This window comes from Leiobunum rupestre, chromosome 7, assembly GCF_980474605.1.
Source record: "Leiobunum rupestre chromosome 7, qqLeiRupe1.1.hap1, whole genome shotgun sequence".
Classification (NCBI taxonomy): Eukaryota; Metazoa; Arthropoda; class Arachnida; order Opiliones; family Sclerosomatidae; genus Leiobunum; species Leiobunum rupestre.
Genome location: NC_143390.1, coordinates 33,059,676 through 33,076,964, shown reverse-complemented (window position 1 = coordinate 33,076,964; position 17,289 = coordinate 33,059,676). Strand labels below are relative to the sequence as shown.

Below are 17,289 nucleotides of genomic sequence, written 5' to 3'. Positions count from 1 at the left end.
ACCTAATCTAGCTTTCTCTTCCCCGTTTCTTTCGAGACTTTTTCTTGGTTGCAAACTAAAAGGAACCAAAAATCCCACCCAGACAAGCAACCTACAGAGATTTAGTGCTTTCAAAGAGAGGGACCCAAATCTTCGATTTCTAGTGAAATACTCCGTAAATTTAGAAGGGGGCGGGAGAATAGAGGTGGGCCCCTTAGTTTAAATTCCTTTTAAGCTATGTACAGATATATTCTTAGCAACTCCCTTCCTTCCTATTTCGTTGAATATATATGTATGAAAAAATCTCCAAAAGGTTAAATCGAGTCAAAGACAATACTCGTAAAGATAACTTATCTTTACTTGGGAATAGCGGCTCTCATTTTAGGAAGGAACATTTCCTCGCAAAACCAATTATCAGAGGATGGAAGAGAAAAAAGGATTCTATACTATTTTACACTCTAATTGTTTTTTTAACGGAAGGGAGGTTTGCTATTTACCATTTACTAAAAGCCCTTCTATTTATGATAGAAAAAAATTTGGGGGAAAAAGACTGCTATCGGTATTAAAAGAAAGAGCAACGCTAAAAGAAAGATTTTCTTTATTCGCGGATGGAATGGATTTGGCAGTAGCAGAGGGGAAAAGGGGGTGTTTTCTTTCAATATACGGAAGTCGTAACTTATTAAGTCACGTCTTATATACCATTTATTTGGTTGAAAACGAATGGAACTCTTTTTAACAGGCGTTTAAAATATGGATTTTTATGTGAATAATTTTTGTATTGTATTTTTGAAACTTTAAGTAGTTTAGAATACGGATTTTTGGCTAAGTGTTTGTATTGTATTGTATTTTATGTTGAAAATTATTAATAAGTGTAAATATTTGTTATGTTTAACGAATATATTTTAATAGGATGAAAATAGATAAAAACGGCTGTAGAAGTGTTTAACAAACCTCAGATATGAATCTTTGTTCCCACCCTATTATCAGGGGTTTTGAAATTATAAGAAAAAAATATGTCATGGGAACAGTAAATTACCAGTGAGCATTCATCATAAGGCCATAACAACAAGTTATTTTATCAAATAGAAAAATATATATTTACGGCCAGCGTTATAAGAAATGCAAGGCCAAATAAAGAAATAAATGTTCCGATTAGACCTTCTAAAAGCCATATTTCTATTAAAACAAAAATGTTTTTACCAAAGCAGTTTAAGATATTTATTATATTTTAGATTAGATATTTTTTGTAGATATATACTCTTTTTAGAAACGTTTAATGGGCGCCGCCATTATCGTACAGACAACAAACGAGCAAGCCCTCTACCGCAAAAATTTCATACCCCCAAAACCGGCTTTATCATCACCCTCCCAGTAGACTGTAAGTTAATGGCGGTCGATTGGGAAGGCGCGTATAATAGTCTATATCTATATTTTTATTCTGACCCACAAGTATTATTTTGGCCATGATTCGTTCAAATGAGGAATATTTAGAAAACTAAAAAATGTTAGGGAAATTGTAAATGAAATTGGAAAATATATGATAGTTTAGGAATAAAGTTTATTTTTATGGAAATGATGAAACAAACTTCCTATTAGGCCAAACTACCTATCTCTCGTGCTGAAATATTATCATTCTTATAGTGAAAAAACCTTATAATCAAGAAAAAGGGTTTATACTACACTGTATCAACTTTGTGTTGTTTACCTCGAATTTTTTTTAAGTAATCAAAAGATTACAATATATAGAATTTTATTTTAATTTCAAGTTTATTATATATTGGAAATAAGAGTCATCTCAATTAATAATTGAGCGTTCTTAATTGATTTAGCGAGCGAAGCAAGGGACTACTAGTAGACTTTAAATCTTGTGTATGAGAGTTTTTAAGATAATTAATGTAGGTTTGTTGAATTTGTCATATTTCCTTCATTTCGCTAAGATTACCGGGAAGTATCGTTTAACTTGCTTGACCCAAAAGTTGTGTAGTAGATTCAACTAAGTCATTGTGAATACTTACATGTAAGGTCCATTTACCCTTAAAAGAAGGTCATTGCAGGGTTACGCTGGAATTCCCTACAACTTTATTAACATGTAAATTTATGTATTTACTATATTTTATCTCAGTAATTAATTTTGTTTGAATTATTTACCTAGAACAAAATTTTACACATGGAAAATCAAAAGTTTCAAATTTTAACAATTCATTTAAATTTGAAGAAAATTTTTCAACTGCGATGACAAGGTTATACAATGAATGAAACTTCGAACAATTCTTCGGTGGTCTAGAATGTATTTTCTTAGGTCAATAAAAGTATTATTTGAAACGAACACTAAAGTTATCGAATTTTTGCGATATCTTAGTAAGTGATTCTTCAGAAGACCTTCTTTAATTACCTTTCAAAAATATAACTTTAAATAAACTAATAGCCACAACACAGCCACTGAATTATAGACAATTAATCCTAGTTACATCTAAATAGTTGTCAAAATGCAGGTCTCACCATAGATAGTATACGTACCTAAGGAGACGAAAATTGCCTACCTGCATTGCATTAACGTCATTGTTATTGAAAGAGGGGGAGACAAACGTTAGCTTCCCAGCGCTTCAAATGACCTTGAAATCTGGCGTTTTTAAAGTACGGTCGTCTTTATTCAGTCGGGGCCCTAGCATCGATACGAAATCTTGGAGTTGGCAACAAAGTGACTGTGGTGGGGTCTAATAATTAGAGCGTATTCTAATCCCCTTAGGGATATATACTGTCTATGCATGGTCTCACTCAACAGCTAATATTTATCTCTATGCAAAAATTGTTTGGGAATGATCCAAGATGGCATTTTATTCTGATCCATGAAGCAGCTATCTCAAACATACAAAATTAACCCTCTAATCAGTCTTAGATTAAATTTAACCTCCAGTTAATGTTTTCCATTAATTGGTTCATGTCAGTGAATTAGAATGTATGAACTAATAGAATGATATGGGGTAATTGTTTCTACGAAAGCAAAGGCTTAAAGGTTAAAGTTGTATTAAAATTTAATAATGTTGATGATAATTTTGATTTCAAAATATTTAATTACGTATAAATAAAGAAAGAAGTCTTAATTTTTTAGCGGTCCGACTATGAACTTTCGTGCCTTTGGCTGTACTAATTTCCCCCATAGTTAAGTAGGCTTGGGCCTTATATAACAGAGAAATATATCTTATTATTATTTTTTTTTATATATAGGATGTTTCGAAATATTTAGCAAACTTTTAAGGAGTTATGGGGGGTGAGTTGGTTTTGTGCATTTTGCAGCCTACTTCCAGGGGCTAGTAGGCCACACTTGGAAGCTCTCTGGCACTCTTTTAACTCATCGTACGGAAATGGGAAAAAAACAGCCATTCTTCTCAACTCACCTCCTACAGCTCCTTAAAATTTTTGCATAACCTTTTGAAACATACTGTATATATATATATATATCCTCTTCGATGTTGTCCAAGGTAAGCCTTGTCACGCCGTGGTTCTGTTAAAAATATTTTCGTTATTTACTCAACCATTGTTCCCTAAGCTCCACACTACACAAACACTATAAGACGGGAGCTAAATCCTAACACCCTCAGAAAAAACTGAAGACTGACTTAGAGTGTTTGCTAAGATCAGAAATATGTTTTACCGGTACAAGTACGGCAGTAAATTCGGAGCCAAAGTTTCAATCTGTAGAAAGCTTTTGGCATCATTTTCTGTTCTATTATCTGAACTAGCCTGACATGGTGTTTTCCGTGTCTAAGAGTCTCGGGGTAATCTGATACTTCAATAGCGGACCATTAGAATAGAAAAGTTTACTACGCAGGGGCTCAACCATTACTTCCTCTCCTTTTTCACTCTTCGTACCCTCCATTTACGGGTTTTGTAGGAAATAAACCAAGATAAAAGACGAACGAGTCTATACTTTAGCCTCTAGAGGATGAAAGCATATTTGGTTTTTTCTTTCTTTGTTTTTATTTTATTCTATTTTACAGTGGTGTATAGAGAGTTGATGATAGCCACTGAATCATTTTAAAATAAACAAATTACACCTTCATCTGCTTAAAAAGTTTTTGTCTGGCCCGATTTTTTTGGGCCTTAAGCTTAAGAAACAGCCCAAAAGTCAGGCGACGTTCTAGATTGCACTCTGGTCGGTACGTAAGGGATTTCTTCCTTATACTCGAAGAAAGAGCAATTTTTCTAAGGGAACCGAATAAAAGTCAGCAAATAAATAAATGGCTGGCCACGACGGAGGACGCGAGGATAAAAAAGGTAAACATTTTACTGTCCCCAACGGCCTATTTACCTTAAAGAATGAGCGTGGAAAAGGGAAAGAAAAATAGCAAAAAAAGAGGGATGCACCCAGAATTGGGTGTCTAGAGAAACCGAGAGAAAACGGAGGGAAAATCCGTCGGTACGATGGCGGTGGTGTCGTTCGAGAAACGACCTCCAAAACTAGCCAGCAGACTGAAAGGGTCTAAACCCGGAGCAGACAGTATCGGTTGTCGTCCCATTTGACACGTCATTCATCAGCCTCGCTACGGGATTGAACCAAAATTGGCAAATGGAAATACGGGGCCAAGCGCGATACGGCCGAAGAAGTTAGCGAGGGGATTGGAGTGAGCTATAGAGATATTTAGCGTATAGAGTCGTGACGTTGACATTTCTTTAAGAGGTAAATTGAGGGTAAAGTTTGAAAGTAAGCCGCGAGTGCCCTAGACTGGACACGAATGGATTCTCTACCATCTTATCCATTGGTACGGTTGACTGAACGGAATTGTACGAACGATAAGAGTTATCCGGTTCCCGCGGATCTACAATGAAGTTGACCTATTTTAAACCCATGGAATACTCTCTCTTTCTCTCCACGAATATTGGGAACGTTAAAATCCCTATCCAATATTCGAAATGGAGGAGAAAACACGCGCTCGGGAAACGAGTTTCTCACGTGTCATTTATATCCGCGGTGTAAGGCGGCTTTTATAACGATAGAATTGGGCTGTAACACCAACGGAAGCATTAAAGCTTCTCAGCGGCGAAAATGCCTAATAAGATTGCGCCAGCGTGGAACGGCTTCTTACCGGTTACGACCAGCTTTCCACCCGAAGCGCTACCCTCGGTGTGTCCGGAAAGAGCGTTCTTGACGTGGCATTTGAAAATGATCTTGCCATCTTCCGTCTGCACGTTCCTGACCAGCAGCTCCCCGGTTGACGGTAAAACGCTAAATTTACTGTTGGCGTCTACACCACGGCCCAGAGAGAGAAAAAAACGATGAAAAAGCGGCAGAGATAAGGGAATGACGTACGCCTTCCCAACTACCCAACTTCTTTTTTCGCTGGTTTTTACGAGCGAACTAAGACATAAAAGAGAGGAGACAGCGAAGGAATGAAGTTGGAGCTTACCTAGTGAAGAATGCGGAAATACTACGATCCCATCATCGCCCATCCAAGACGTCACTATCACGTAATCCTTGACGTAACTAGGAACGTGACATCTCATGACGGCACTGTTACCACGAATGACGTACTCGTCGTAGACACGTATCTCGTACTTTTGATAAATCACTGCGAAATAGAAACGGAAATGGTTAAATAAGCACCTTTGTCTCGTTCTCCCAAAATTAAATCCAAGGACAAAGAAGGGGGGTTTATTCGATATGAACCCATCAGACACTGCGTCTCGTGGGAAAACGGGGCAAATAACCGTCGCCACGCACCCGTAAAAAAATTAAACTAAGTCTCGAATGATGGAGGAAAACCGCATTAAGTACCTCGCAAAAAAAAGGATTTTTATGAGGCGTCGTAAAAAATTTCCAGTTATCAACGAACATTTAGCTACAACGCCCCAAAAAATTACTTAAGCCATTTTCATCATGGGTCGCTCGTTCTTTTCATTTTTACACGGAATATAACGACCTTTGGATGCTAAATGGTGTTTTTGTCGGTGGAATAACGCTATGGAAAGAGAGAAGCTCTCGGACAAGGGTGCACCTCTCGACTCATGGACTCAATTAACCTCGGATTAATGCCCGAGAAAAACTGGAGCAATAAAGCGTGGCGAAAATTCTCTTCTGGCAGCGAAACGCGTCGGTAGTAAAACCTTTCCAGATACCAAGATCAAATTCAACACTGCAACAGCGGTGGGAAGGGTTTTCTTTTATTAGTAGTTTCGTTGTCTAGAGGGGATGGAAAACCCTCCGGCGTAAAGCGATCCCTAACGTCCGACGACGATAGAAGGAGCTTTTGTCCACGAACGCGCGGGGTAATTACCGGCACGATCCGCCGAGCCTCCGAGAAGAGAGAGAGAGGGAAGGCGAGATAGAGATCGTCCAGGGATTCCAGGCCTCTTTCTCGTCGCATTCTCTTCAGGCTCTGGCTCTCTTAAGGCTAGAAGTAATTAACGAGATTAAAACTTGCCCTAGCATAACGATAAAGACGTAAGCTCCGGCTCGTTCCTGTTTGTCTATGTCCGAGGCGACTTATAGCTAAAGCTGCTTGCTAGAGTTATCACCAAGGAAAAATTACTGCGGCCCTCTCTTAAGCAAATCCGTTCTCATAAATTAAACGAAGATAAACCGAGGATTTAAGTTTATCCACAAAGAATATAACGTAAATATGAAAATGCAATCCGAGTCTATAACTGGGACGAGTCAATCGTAAGAAATAATCACCCTCAGCGACCGAGACTCGGGGACGGGCTCTCTTCAAACCGCGTAAACTCTTTGAGAACTCGCCGCGTCCGCAATAGCGTAAGTGGAAATCCTAGACGTATTCTCAAAAATATTTGTTCGGGTTTTGTCCAACGCGATTAAAGTTTTAAGAGATAATAAAAGAGAAGTAGATTTTGTGGTCGAGTTTAGACTATTTACTGAACACGCTAGCCTGTCTCTTATAAACGGATGAGTGCGATTGTACTTTCAATTAAGGGCATTGCGCAGAGACAAGGGTACGCTTCGTAAGCCGTCCCGAGCGCTCGCCACACCCAGAGAATAGAGAAAACGGAGAAAGAGAGAATTATGCAAATTGAGGCGAGGAATGAGACGTTTCATTAGTTTTACTTGAGAACGTGCTCGCGACCGTAAATGATTCGACGTTCTCCACTCGTATAGTTCAACGAGAGCGTGTCAAAGTGAGCGGAGAGTTCGATAAAAGGCTCGGCGTAGGGTACGGTCAATTCAGATTGTCTTGGCCGGACAGTCGCAGTGACGCAACGAGGCCGTTTCCTTTCGCTTCGTCACTCGAAAAGGCCGGAAAGTTTATTCGGAACGCTTCCGGCCGGATTCGGAGAGAAGTCGGTAAATGGAAACAAAGCGAGACAGTCATTTTTGTTATGTCAGGAGTGAATTAATAGAGAATCAGAAAATTTAGAAAGCGGAGAGTTAAACGTAAACAGTCGGTGTTTGTCCGTCACATCAAACGGATGACTTCCCGGCTTCTTTTGGCCGTTTTGCCTATAATTATTTAGTCACCCAAAGGGTAATGACAGTAAGATATCGTAATTTACGACACGCGTAAGAAACAATGTTGGTTGCAATCCCAGGGAGGGACAACGAACTTGCTATAGCTAGAGACTATACATAGATATTTAGTGTTTACTATTTGTGATCGTACGTATTCAGAATAACATCAACTTAGAAACCACATCTTCTTTACCCTTATGCGTTAAGATAGTATATTATTTTAATTAAGACGCGTATGTCGATTACCAGAAGATGGCCCTTAAAATGAAACGAATGAGTTTAGAAAATGGGAAAATTTCGTAAGGTAAGACCAGCGTAAAAACGTAAAGGGACATAATTAATGAAAAGTTCTTGGTAGTCAAAAAAAATATAAGCGGGATAAATTATTCCATTTCAAGCGATGAAAAAACTCATTAAGTAAAAGCCTAATTTTCCGGTTCGCTTAACATTAGAAAAGAACGACTAAGGTTCCTGCCTAATTTAAAGGGAAAGCCAAAAACAAAATATGACAGTCGGAGGGGCCTGAGCAATTCTCATTCTTTGTTGCTTAGGAGCGTTTATTCATCATGGATCATTCCTCACAAACACGTTTTTCATTCGTGACTTTCAAGTAACAAATTAAGCTTTTGTTAGCCTGAGATTTTTTACTTCTTACCATGATAATTTTACTTAACTCTCATTTAGTTAGCTATTCGGGTATTAAAAAAGTTTATCATATAATTTTTACCTGGAGGCGCGGTTAATAAAGCAAAAAAAAACTTCATTCGTTTTCGTTTATCGATTTACTTCATATATACGTAGAAACTTTTACTGTATTCTGGCAATCATGTAGATATTAAAGAGAGTAAATACTTTAGGTATAATAATTAATTTACTTTTTACCTTGAGAATATTTCTTTTTTTCTTTTTGGGGCAGTCATGTGGGTAATATCTAAAAAAGTAAATACTTTTGGTATCAATTTGCTATAAATATTTCCAAAGAGTTTTTCTATACCCTAATCGAGCACTCACTAAATTCGTGTCCGATCAAATATTTGAAGTTTAAGAAAGAAGACTCATTGTGCCTAGCGATGTGTTTTTTTAAAGGAAAAAGCTAAATCCACATTGGTGATGTAGCACGTTCGCTATTAGAAACTAGTGACTTTAAATTCGACCATATTGACACACATTCTATATGAAAGGAATTCTTAAAGATTGGGAGCTTACAACGAGAGAGAGAGAGATGGAGCAAAGGGGATCGAAGGATGGTAAAATCTCCTGAGGGAATCGCCTAGAGTTTTCTGTGGACGCGATAAGCTCGAAGTGCTTTCCTCGCGTTTAGACACCTAGATTCTTTGGTGGCTGGGAGAGAACGGGAGAAGGACTACGACCAGAAGGAAGACTATCGACGGGCTATCAGCTCTATGGCACACGTGCTGCTGCGAAAGTGAGATATTTCCGGCGATCTGCCACCTATTAGGTCATCGTAGGTGTTATGCTAGATCTTTCAAACAGAGTTTTACCAGGGAAACTGGTAAAAGGGGAAAAATCGATAAAAAGGGATTTCTCCCTCTTCTCTCTCTCGTGTTTTTTTTTTTTCGTTATGTCATTCGCTATTTCCTTCCCTTTTCATCCAATGATTCTCTATCAGCTACGTGTTCGGTCGACTCGACGTAATTAACGATCTTACAATAGCGGTGGCCCGAAAACGATCGCTTATCGAATATTTCCTCTTCTCGTTTCCTCACCCTTCTCCCTTATAGTCCTCCCTTTCCGTCGAGAAACATGTATTTGATTTTCATTTTGCTTCGGAGGATACACGATTTCCAAGTTATCGCGAGTTATCCTCAAGTTATTACTTAAAACGAAAGTTGCTGGAAACCAGAACAAGTCTTTAAAAATTCAATCCTTGAAACGCAATAAACGTGTTGCTTATATCCATCATTATCAAATCAAATTCAAATTCAAAAAAAATTATTAAAAAGGAAGTTAACTTAATACATTAGAGGGCCAAGTCATCAGGCCACTTATTTCCCTCTATGATATATCATATAGTTAAAAATATGTAATAGATTTTATATAATAAAAAAAAATGTAAACAAGAACAGGTAACACGCATAATAAAAAAATTAAAAATATAAATATAGAACAAAAGAACTTCACACAAATTTATTACTCCTTTAAAACTTCATTTTTTAAAAATCTTTTGAATGTACTTAATAAGTTAATATTTACAATTCCACTGTAAATCTCATTAAATTGTTTTACACCCCAGAAAAAAACAGAGGTTATTTTTTTCGAAGTGGAACAAAATGGTATCTTTAAATAATACCAATAACCCCTACAAGAAACCCTTATAATTGTGTACCACTATATAAGTGATAGGCGAAACTTATTTTCTCTAAGGCAAATAAGTATTACATTGAGAGAAATATCTGTACTTCCTACGGATAGTTTTTACAGTATTAAAATTTAAGAACATTTTAATGTTTTTCTGTAAGAAAGATAAACATTAAAAACTTTTTATGTACAGTAGTTTCTGTAAAATTACTCGTTTTCAAGCAAAACGAAACCGGTAAATTTATAATTATTTCTGTATAAATAAATAATAGGAACACATATAAAAACTGTTGAATTTACAGAAAAGGGTCTGTTTTTTGGAATATTTATATATGTAAATTTTACAGAAAGGTTCTGAGGTACCAACCAACAGAGAGATTTGTCTGTAATATATACAGGGGTTTTCTGGAATCAGGGGTGGCCAGAAACTTTGTTCTCTTTACAGAACATTTTTCTCTCAGTGATAGAGCTAGCGCTTAACGAAGCAAACGGTTGTCTCGTCGACGATACGCTGGAGACCGTGAGTCGTAGTTTTCAAAGGTAATGAGATCGTTTCAATTTCACTTGATTATCTAGCTATTCTCTGGAAATAGGGTTGGATAAATGCCAAATTATAAAGCTATCACGAGGTACGGAAAGGGAGGAGCTTTCTGAAATTCCCTCTAAAATGATACTATGGCCCTTTATTCCAAGTTTGAAGTGATGCTATCATATACATAAATCTTTATTTTTGCCTTTGAAGTACAGGAATTTCTGATTTTTAATCCAAAACTTGTGTACGAGATTTTAAATAGACGACAAATTTTCAGTGAGAAAACGAATTCATCCCTAAATTCATGGTCTTTGTGTTTTTTTTTTGGAGAGTCAGAAAAAGCTAATTATATATTAATCTCTAGTGCTCGTAAGCTTAAATAAAATGTACAGTCAGAAAAAGCTAATTATATATTAATCTCTAGTGCTCGTAAGCTTAAATAAAATGTACACTAAAAATCCAACAACACTAGACAACTCCAGATATATAATAAAATAAAAACTATTTTTGAGCATTCAGATAAGGTACCTAGAAGACTTGAAGCCTAAACTATACAGTACCTAGATGATAAGAACCTTAGACTACCGTACCTAGAAGATTTGAATCGTAGACTATACCATACCTAGAAGATTTGAATCGTAGACTATACCATACCTAGAAGATTTGAAGCGTAAACATTTACAAACTCAAAAAAATGCTCAAAAGTTCTTCCCACACCCTTCGATATATGAAGACGAAAGGTGGAAAATTTGCAAATGAGACAGCCTCGGTTTTCAGAACGTATATCTTTGCAATTTTCAAATCATCGATATCGACAACCTCATACATTTCCTGTATATAGAAAATAAAAATTTACCAAGGGCTATTTTACGAATCAAGACTGAAACACGGAAACTACGTTTTACTTATTGGTTCAACAAAACCTTTACTTGGAACATTTCGAGCAAAATCTTAAAAAAATACTAAATTTGCATTATGTTGTCTTTAAATGTGTAAAAGTAAGTACCTTTTTTATAAAACTACCGTAGCTATAATGTTGTCTTTAAATTTGTTAAAGTAAGTAATTTTTTTATAAAACTACCGAAGCTATACTTTCTAAGGAAAATAATAAAACCTTCACCTTGAACCAAAATTGATGGCACATTCCCCATCTGATTTCGAGTTATAAAATATAATAAGTTTTATTTCGGAAAAAACGAAGTAAAATAAATCTTTGATATCGCGAGAGTTCCTAAAAGTCGACATCGAGTAGGAAACAAATCGATTTCAGGCCTATTTCTTTCGGTTATCTGCGGGAACGTTAAGCCAGCGAGTGTAGCATCTATGCTTGGAAAACTGCGAAGGAAAGATCATTTTATTTTATTTACTTTTTCAACAAACCAAGGCATTCCGAAACGGCTAGAGTCGTAAAACCTAAAATGCCGTATATCTAAATGTTTAAAAGGAATTTTTCAAACTTTCCCAACAGCATCATATTTTCCTACATACAAAATTTATACACGAAATTTTTCCGTTCCCTTTACCGATATTTTCCCGAAAGAAATATTTGGCGGAAAAAATGTATAAACAAAAAACTATTTTATTTTTAGAATTACAGGACAACTAATGTCTGGGATATTTCCTAGATAATTAGATTCCTACTTTCACTGAAAACATATATTTATGAAAAGACTATGTAACAGTACCAAAAATGAGTATTTGGTTCAATTAAACCCACACGCAGTGTACCATTGCGTGTAAAACACAATAAAAATAAACATTTAACGCTTGGCTTAGCGCTAATTTAAAGTACACGTAGTATGATTGTTCTACGCGGGAAAAACTCGCTCTGACCAGAGCACCTTACCCGCAAGTAGCTGAAGCTTTCCACCCAATAAACTTAAGTACAAAAACAAAATCATAGTTAGGGCAGGACTCTTCTCGAAGTTCATTCCTGGAGTATTTATACTCGAAAATTGAGGCAGCATTTCGCGTTTGCCTAATGTAATTAGAGGTATTATTTTCGAAGACTCCGACGGAAAGTCTAATTAAAAGGCTTACAATCAAAAACTCTATTTAGTCTCCCGTATAAATTAAATCATCCATTTAACCGACTCCCATACGACTTCCATTTTAAGCCAATCTCATTCGATTGAATTCCACCCACTAAATGTGCGGGTTTCAAATATCAAATGTATAATTATTATTTACCAATATTACATAATAATTTATAATTATTCATAACAATCACAAATTGCTCTAATGTGATATATTTGGTGTAATATCATTGCAAAGACAATACGTAAGAGTTTTTTTGGTAATTAAAAGAATTTCAAGCTTATTAAAAAAAGCTAACAAACGCTATTTACCCAACCATAACTTTATTTGAGAAAACCGAAACCAAAATTTATCCTCCCTAGCCTAATTTACACTTAAATCTATCCTACCTAGCTTATTCTAAACCTAAATATATCGTACCTAGCTTATCCTAAGCCTATCATATGTAGTATAATTCAACTCAACCAAATCTAACCCAACCCAAAGAACCTATGCCTGATCAAAACCAACCAAAATTGACCTTAACTTCACCAGAATCGTAATTCTTGTTATGACACCAAACAGCAGCCGCTGTCAACGGTCGGAAAACCGACAAAATTACCTGATCTTTGAACAAAATTTTGTTTAACACATTTTGAAATTTTTTAAAGCCTTCTGGTGAAGCGAAATATTTAATCTAGAATACGTCTTAACATTTGGCCACGAGGGTGTTCGTAACGCGAGAAGTATCTCCAGAGGAGCCCTAGACGCCGTTTTAATGAATCCCCTAAGGTTAATTAAAGGCGTAATCCAATCCTTTTCACGTGCGGGGATCTTAAGGCAGGTCACCTTCGATTTAAAGGTCAACTCAGAATTATTCATACGTGAGTCTCCAGAGAGAGAGAAACTTGGTGTAATACACGCGCAATTACATTACATCTAGCCGTAAAAACGCTCAAATAATCGAGTAGAATATATTTGGTTCCGGCCACGAATAATACGATTCGGAATCGGCAAGACATGTCCACTTTTTATAGTTTCCCGTTCTTTTCGTACAATGGGTAATTTTCTATCGACAAGCGAAACCGATGGTCTTTTAAGCGAATGATGGAATACGCGTGATCCAGCCTGGGAATTCCAAAATTCTTGAATAGAGGCTTATAGCGAAGTTTTAGAAAGAGAGCCAGAGAAACAAAATGGACTTGTTCTTCGTCCTCATCTCGCTTTACAATGACGGAAAAAACTAGCTACACGTATATACGTTTTGTGACCCTGAGGCTCTATTGTAACTCTCATACAAATTGGTTTCTTTGATATCAATCTTATTGGGTCTTTTTTTATTAAAAAAATAATAGCCATCCCTCGCGGGTCTTGTCAAAAACCGATTGCATTTTCGAAACTATACAGTTCCATTATAAATAAAATTTTATATAGGTCTCGAACACAGAGATTTTTCCAAGATATTATTAGATTTAGGTACCAACGTAAAAAAGATCGCACGATCATGTAACTAACGAAATGAATCGTGGGATTGAAAATGTTATAACATCGAAGTTACGTTGTTGATTTCATATCTAAGCCTCTTTCTTTAAGGCCAACATCAAAGTGGAGAAGAAATTGGTTCCCAAAATTCCTTTTTTGCACTCACTCATTAAAAATTAGTTCGTGTAAGTTCTAGTGGTTTGCGAGCACGCAAATAACTCTCGCTATTGACAGGCAACAGAAACGCATCGATAATTGACAGGTCAATACGTAGACTCTGGTTTAAAAGTTAATTGAAGAACCGTAAATTGCTAATTGTTCAGAGTATAATTTTAAACTCCTCAATTAAACTTAAAAAAATATACACCTACGGTTTGACCTTGCAAACATTCGTTACCGCAAACACCATAGCTAAGAGTGGGCACTCGAAAAAATTTTTATTAGTTTCCCCAAAACGGATTACTTCAATTTTCTTAAGAGGTCATTCACGTATAAAACACCAATCTCAAAGTCATAACGGAGAGGTGATGGGTGGCGAGGATAAAAAAAAACCCAATACAAAAAATAGTAGATTGGTGGAAAATTCCAGAGAACCGTTTAGGGTTTCCGTATACGGGATCGATAAGGCAATATGCACACAGCATCAGTCCAGCAGGGGTACGCTTAAAAAAAGGGACATGGCAAAATAGGTTCCCATATAATCTAGAAAAGGGGAAAAGAGAGTGAAGTTTCTAAGCTATCTTCTAGGCATATTACACAAGCGTGAGATATAGAAGCCAGTGAAGCAAAAAAAAATATGGAAGGGGCCTAGATGAATCTTCGATGAAAATATGAGCTGGTGCGAGTTTGGGCCACGATCTAGCTGGCGTTTCTGTCAAAAGCGGATGGGTCGAGATGCTAAAAAGAGCGCTACATCAGCGCCTATAGGGCTTTTCGCCGAACTGTCAGTTGAGTCGACAATCATTCCAATCGAGGGGTGGGGAGGGTCGGCTTCGCGTTTCGGGCAAAGTCGGCTTTGCCTTATCATTCACCCCATCCCATTGCATCGCCATGGATCTTAATAAACCACTTTTGATGGTCGAGAAGAAGCTTAGGGAAATAGAGCCCCCAGAATGTTTGGCCGACCAGTCTATGATCGACTCGCGGGCGACGCTACGAGAGGAGATCTTCTACACCCTCGTATTTTTCAACGCTTTTTTTGCGCCTAGTACTGCATTCGACTTAAAATACTACCGTCCAGTTTCCCGCGAACGAAGAAATGGGCCAGAACTAAGTCCAAACCAAGTTTATAAAGTAAAAGGCACAAAATCAAAATTTTAAATATTTTTAATTAGAATATTTGCTACAAAAATAATTGCGTTGGGGCAACACGATAGTTCATTAAAAAAATACAGAAAATGAAATTAACGTTTGAGTGAAAAGATTTTTGTACGCTTAGCTGAACTAATTTATAATAGCCTTATTACGAAATAAAATAGAAAATTGTGCTAGAACTTGTATTATTCTAATTTAATTACTAAATTAAAGATATTTTAGTAAAATAATTGTATTAATACCACCAATTATACGAAGCGTGCAATTTGTAAAAATAGAAAACAACGAGAGAATATTATTATGAATTAAAGACGAAGGCAATATATAACAACTCTTCCCGGGTCTATATGACGCTTATCATTTATTCTTAAGCACTGTTATAATAAATTATTTGAACGAGTTGAAACTAGCAATTCTCCAAGAAGACAGCAGACAAATACAGGGGCGACAACCTCCTTTATTCGTATAAGGAGCCGGTAGGCACGAAAGCCATACGTGGAGAGAGCGCACTGAAATCCTATTAAGGTAGTCCTTTCTCATTAAGGGCAACGCTTTAATCGCGCCGTCTCCCAATTATCCGCGCCCCAGCGTTACTAATATAGAAATCGCATCGGGGTGCCCGGAGAAAAGTACACCTGGCACAAAACGGGAAAAACAAGAAAGAGAAAATGGGCGAGTCAAAACCCGCTTCGAGACAAAAGTAGCCTTCCAAATCTCAAGACGCGCCCTCTGGCCCACTTATTAGGAACAAAAGGCTGGTGTTGCGAGAAAGAGACAGTGAAAGAGTTGAACCCTGAAGGCAATTCGCCATCTTGATTGTCACCCTTGTTTCGTCTCCCGCCCAAAAAGAGAGAGAAGGGTCCCCGCAGCCATGTCTCGAGGAGGGTTTTATCCGTTACTGTAAAGTGACGATTAAGAATCAATTAATCTTCCACTAATGATGTTGAAATTCTAACGACTACTAATTGTCAGTAAAGGGTGCCATTCTGTCTTTACTTTTCTACTCATTGGATATCAGTTCATCAGAAGGGCGGCTGGTAAAAAGATTATACCATCTCAGCCCAATTTAAAAAAATAGTTTCTTGCTTAGGTATCCGTGGAGACCCCGTCGAAGAATGAGTGAGACCAAAAATAAAGGGCTTCTCGGCAGCGTGCCGTAATTAAATTAGAAATTGGATCAGTAGCGTAATCTTCATATCACTAGCCAACAGAGCATACGGTATCACGACCCGCCAATCCACGCAATCATCGCGATCAGAACATTCTCGCGACTAACCTGTAAGGAATTTTCTTATTGCGAGAATAAATCTGAGATTACGATAGCCTGGACCCGAACAAAACGGTCATCGCGTGTCCTGGTGGTTGAGCCGGTCGGTTTTGATCCAAACCAAAGCAATAAAGGAAACTTGTCAGCAACGTGTTTCGCATGTTAACAAGAGTAAACGCCTCTGGCCAAAGCGATTTAGCCGCGGAGACAAGGTCCTACAAAAGTAATAACCATCGCATGCCTTCAACTGCAAAACGGCCGACGTTTAACCTTTAATCTTTGCTCTACCTGTCAAAACGCAACGGATGTCTTTTAGAAATGGAACTGGAGGTGGTACAAATACGAAAATGGAGGGCTGAGTAGTTACATTTTCTAATTATACTTCCCACGAGGGAATTAAAACACGCTATGCGAATTCTTCTTTATTGAAAGATAATTCGATTTCGTTTGATCCGAAAAATAAAGCGTCGTTGGTCTCAAACGGAATTAGTGAGCAACGCCCAAAGGGAGAATCATATTCCCAAGATCTAGGAATTTTCTATTCGAGCCGAAATAATTAGAAAATGGTCATCGCGTAGCGTATATGCTTCCCAAAACGCGACATCCTGGTAAGAGGGTTGTTCGCTACTCCAGATACTACTTTAAAAGGGTACGTTTATGGGCTCACGGGCTCTCGAAATTTAATTTCAGCGAGAAGAACGTGAGATCCTTAAACGGACTATTATCCTTATTATTGGCGCCAGACAACTTTAATTATAAACGGGTATAAAGAGGGGGCGTGTTTGTTCTGTTACAAGCGCGCCACCCAGTTTACCGGTTTTCCGTTCAAATATTGATTCGAGTATTTAGGTAGGGAGAGGGCGGAATCGCGGAGATATATACCTTCCGAATCCTATTTAGTTAAGACCCTTTAAGCCG

At 37.3% G+C, this 17,289-nt stretch overlaps 1 protein-coding gene across 1 annotated transcript in view; it reads right to left on the bottom strand.

The window, feature by feature from the left end:
• Window positions 1-17,289, bottom strand: part of LOC149936091 (cell adhesion molecule Dscam1-like) — a 60,778-nt gene that overhangs the window by 33,761 nt on the left and 9,728 nt on the right. The window contains exons 3-4 of the mRNA XM_090181676.1: window positions 5,385-5,546; window positions 5,064-5,222 (exon numbers count right to left, since the gene is read on the bottom strand). Coding sequence (XP_090037802.1) covers window positions 5,064-5,222; window positions 5,385-5,546 — 321 coding nt within the window. The remainder of the gene's footprint in view (window positions 1-5,063; window positions 5,223-5,384; window positions 5,547-17,289) is intronic.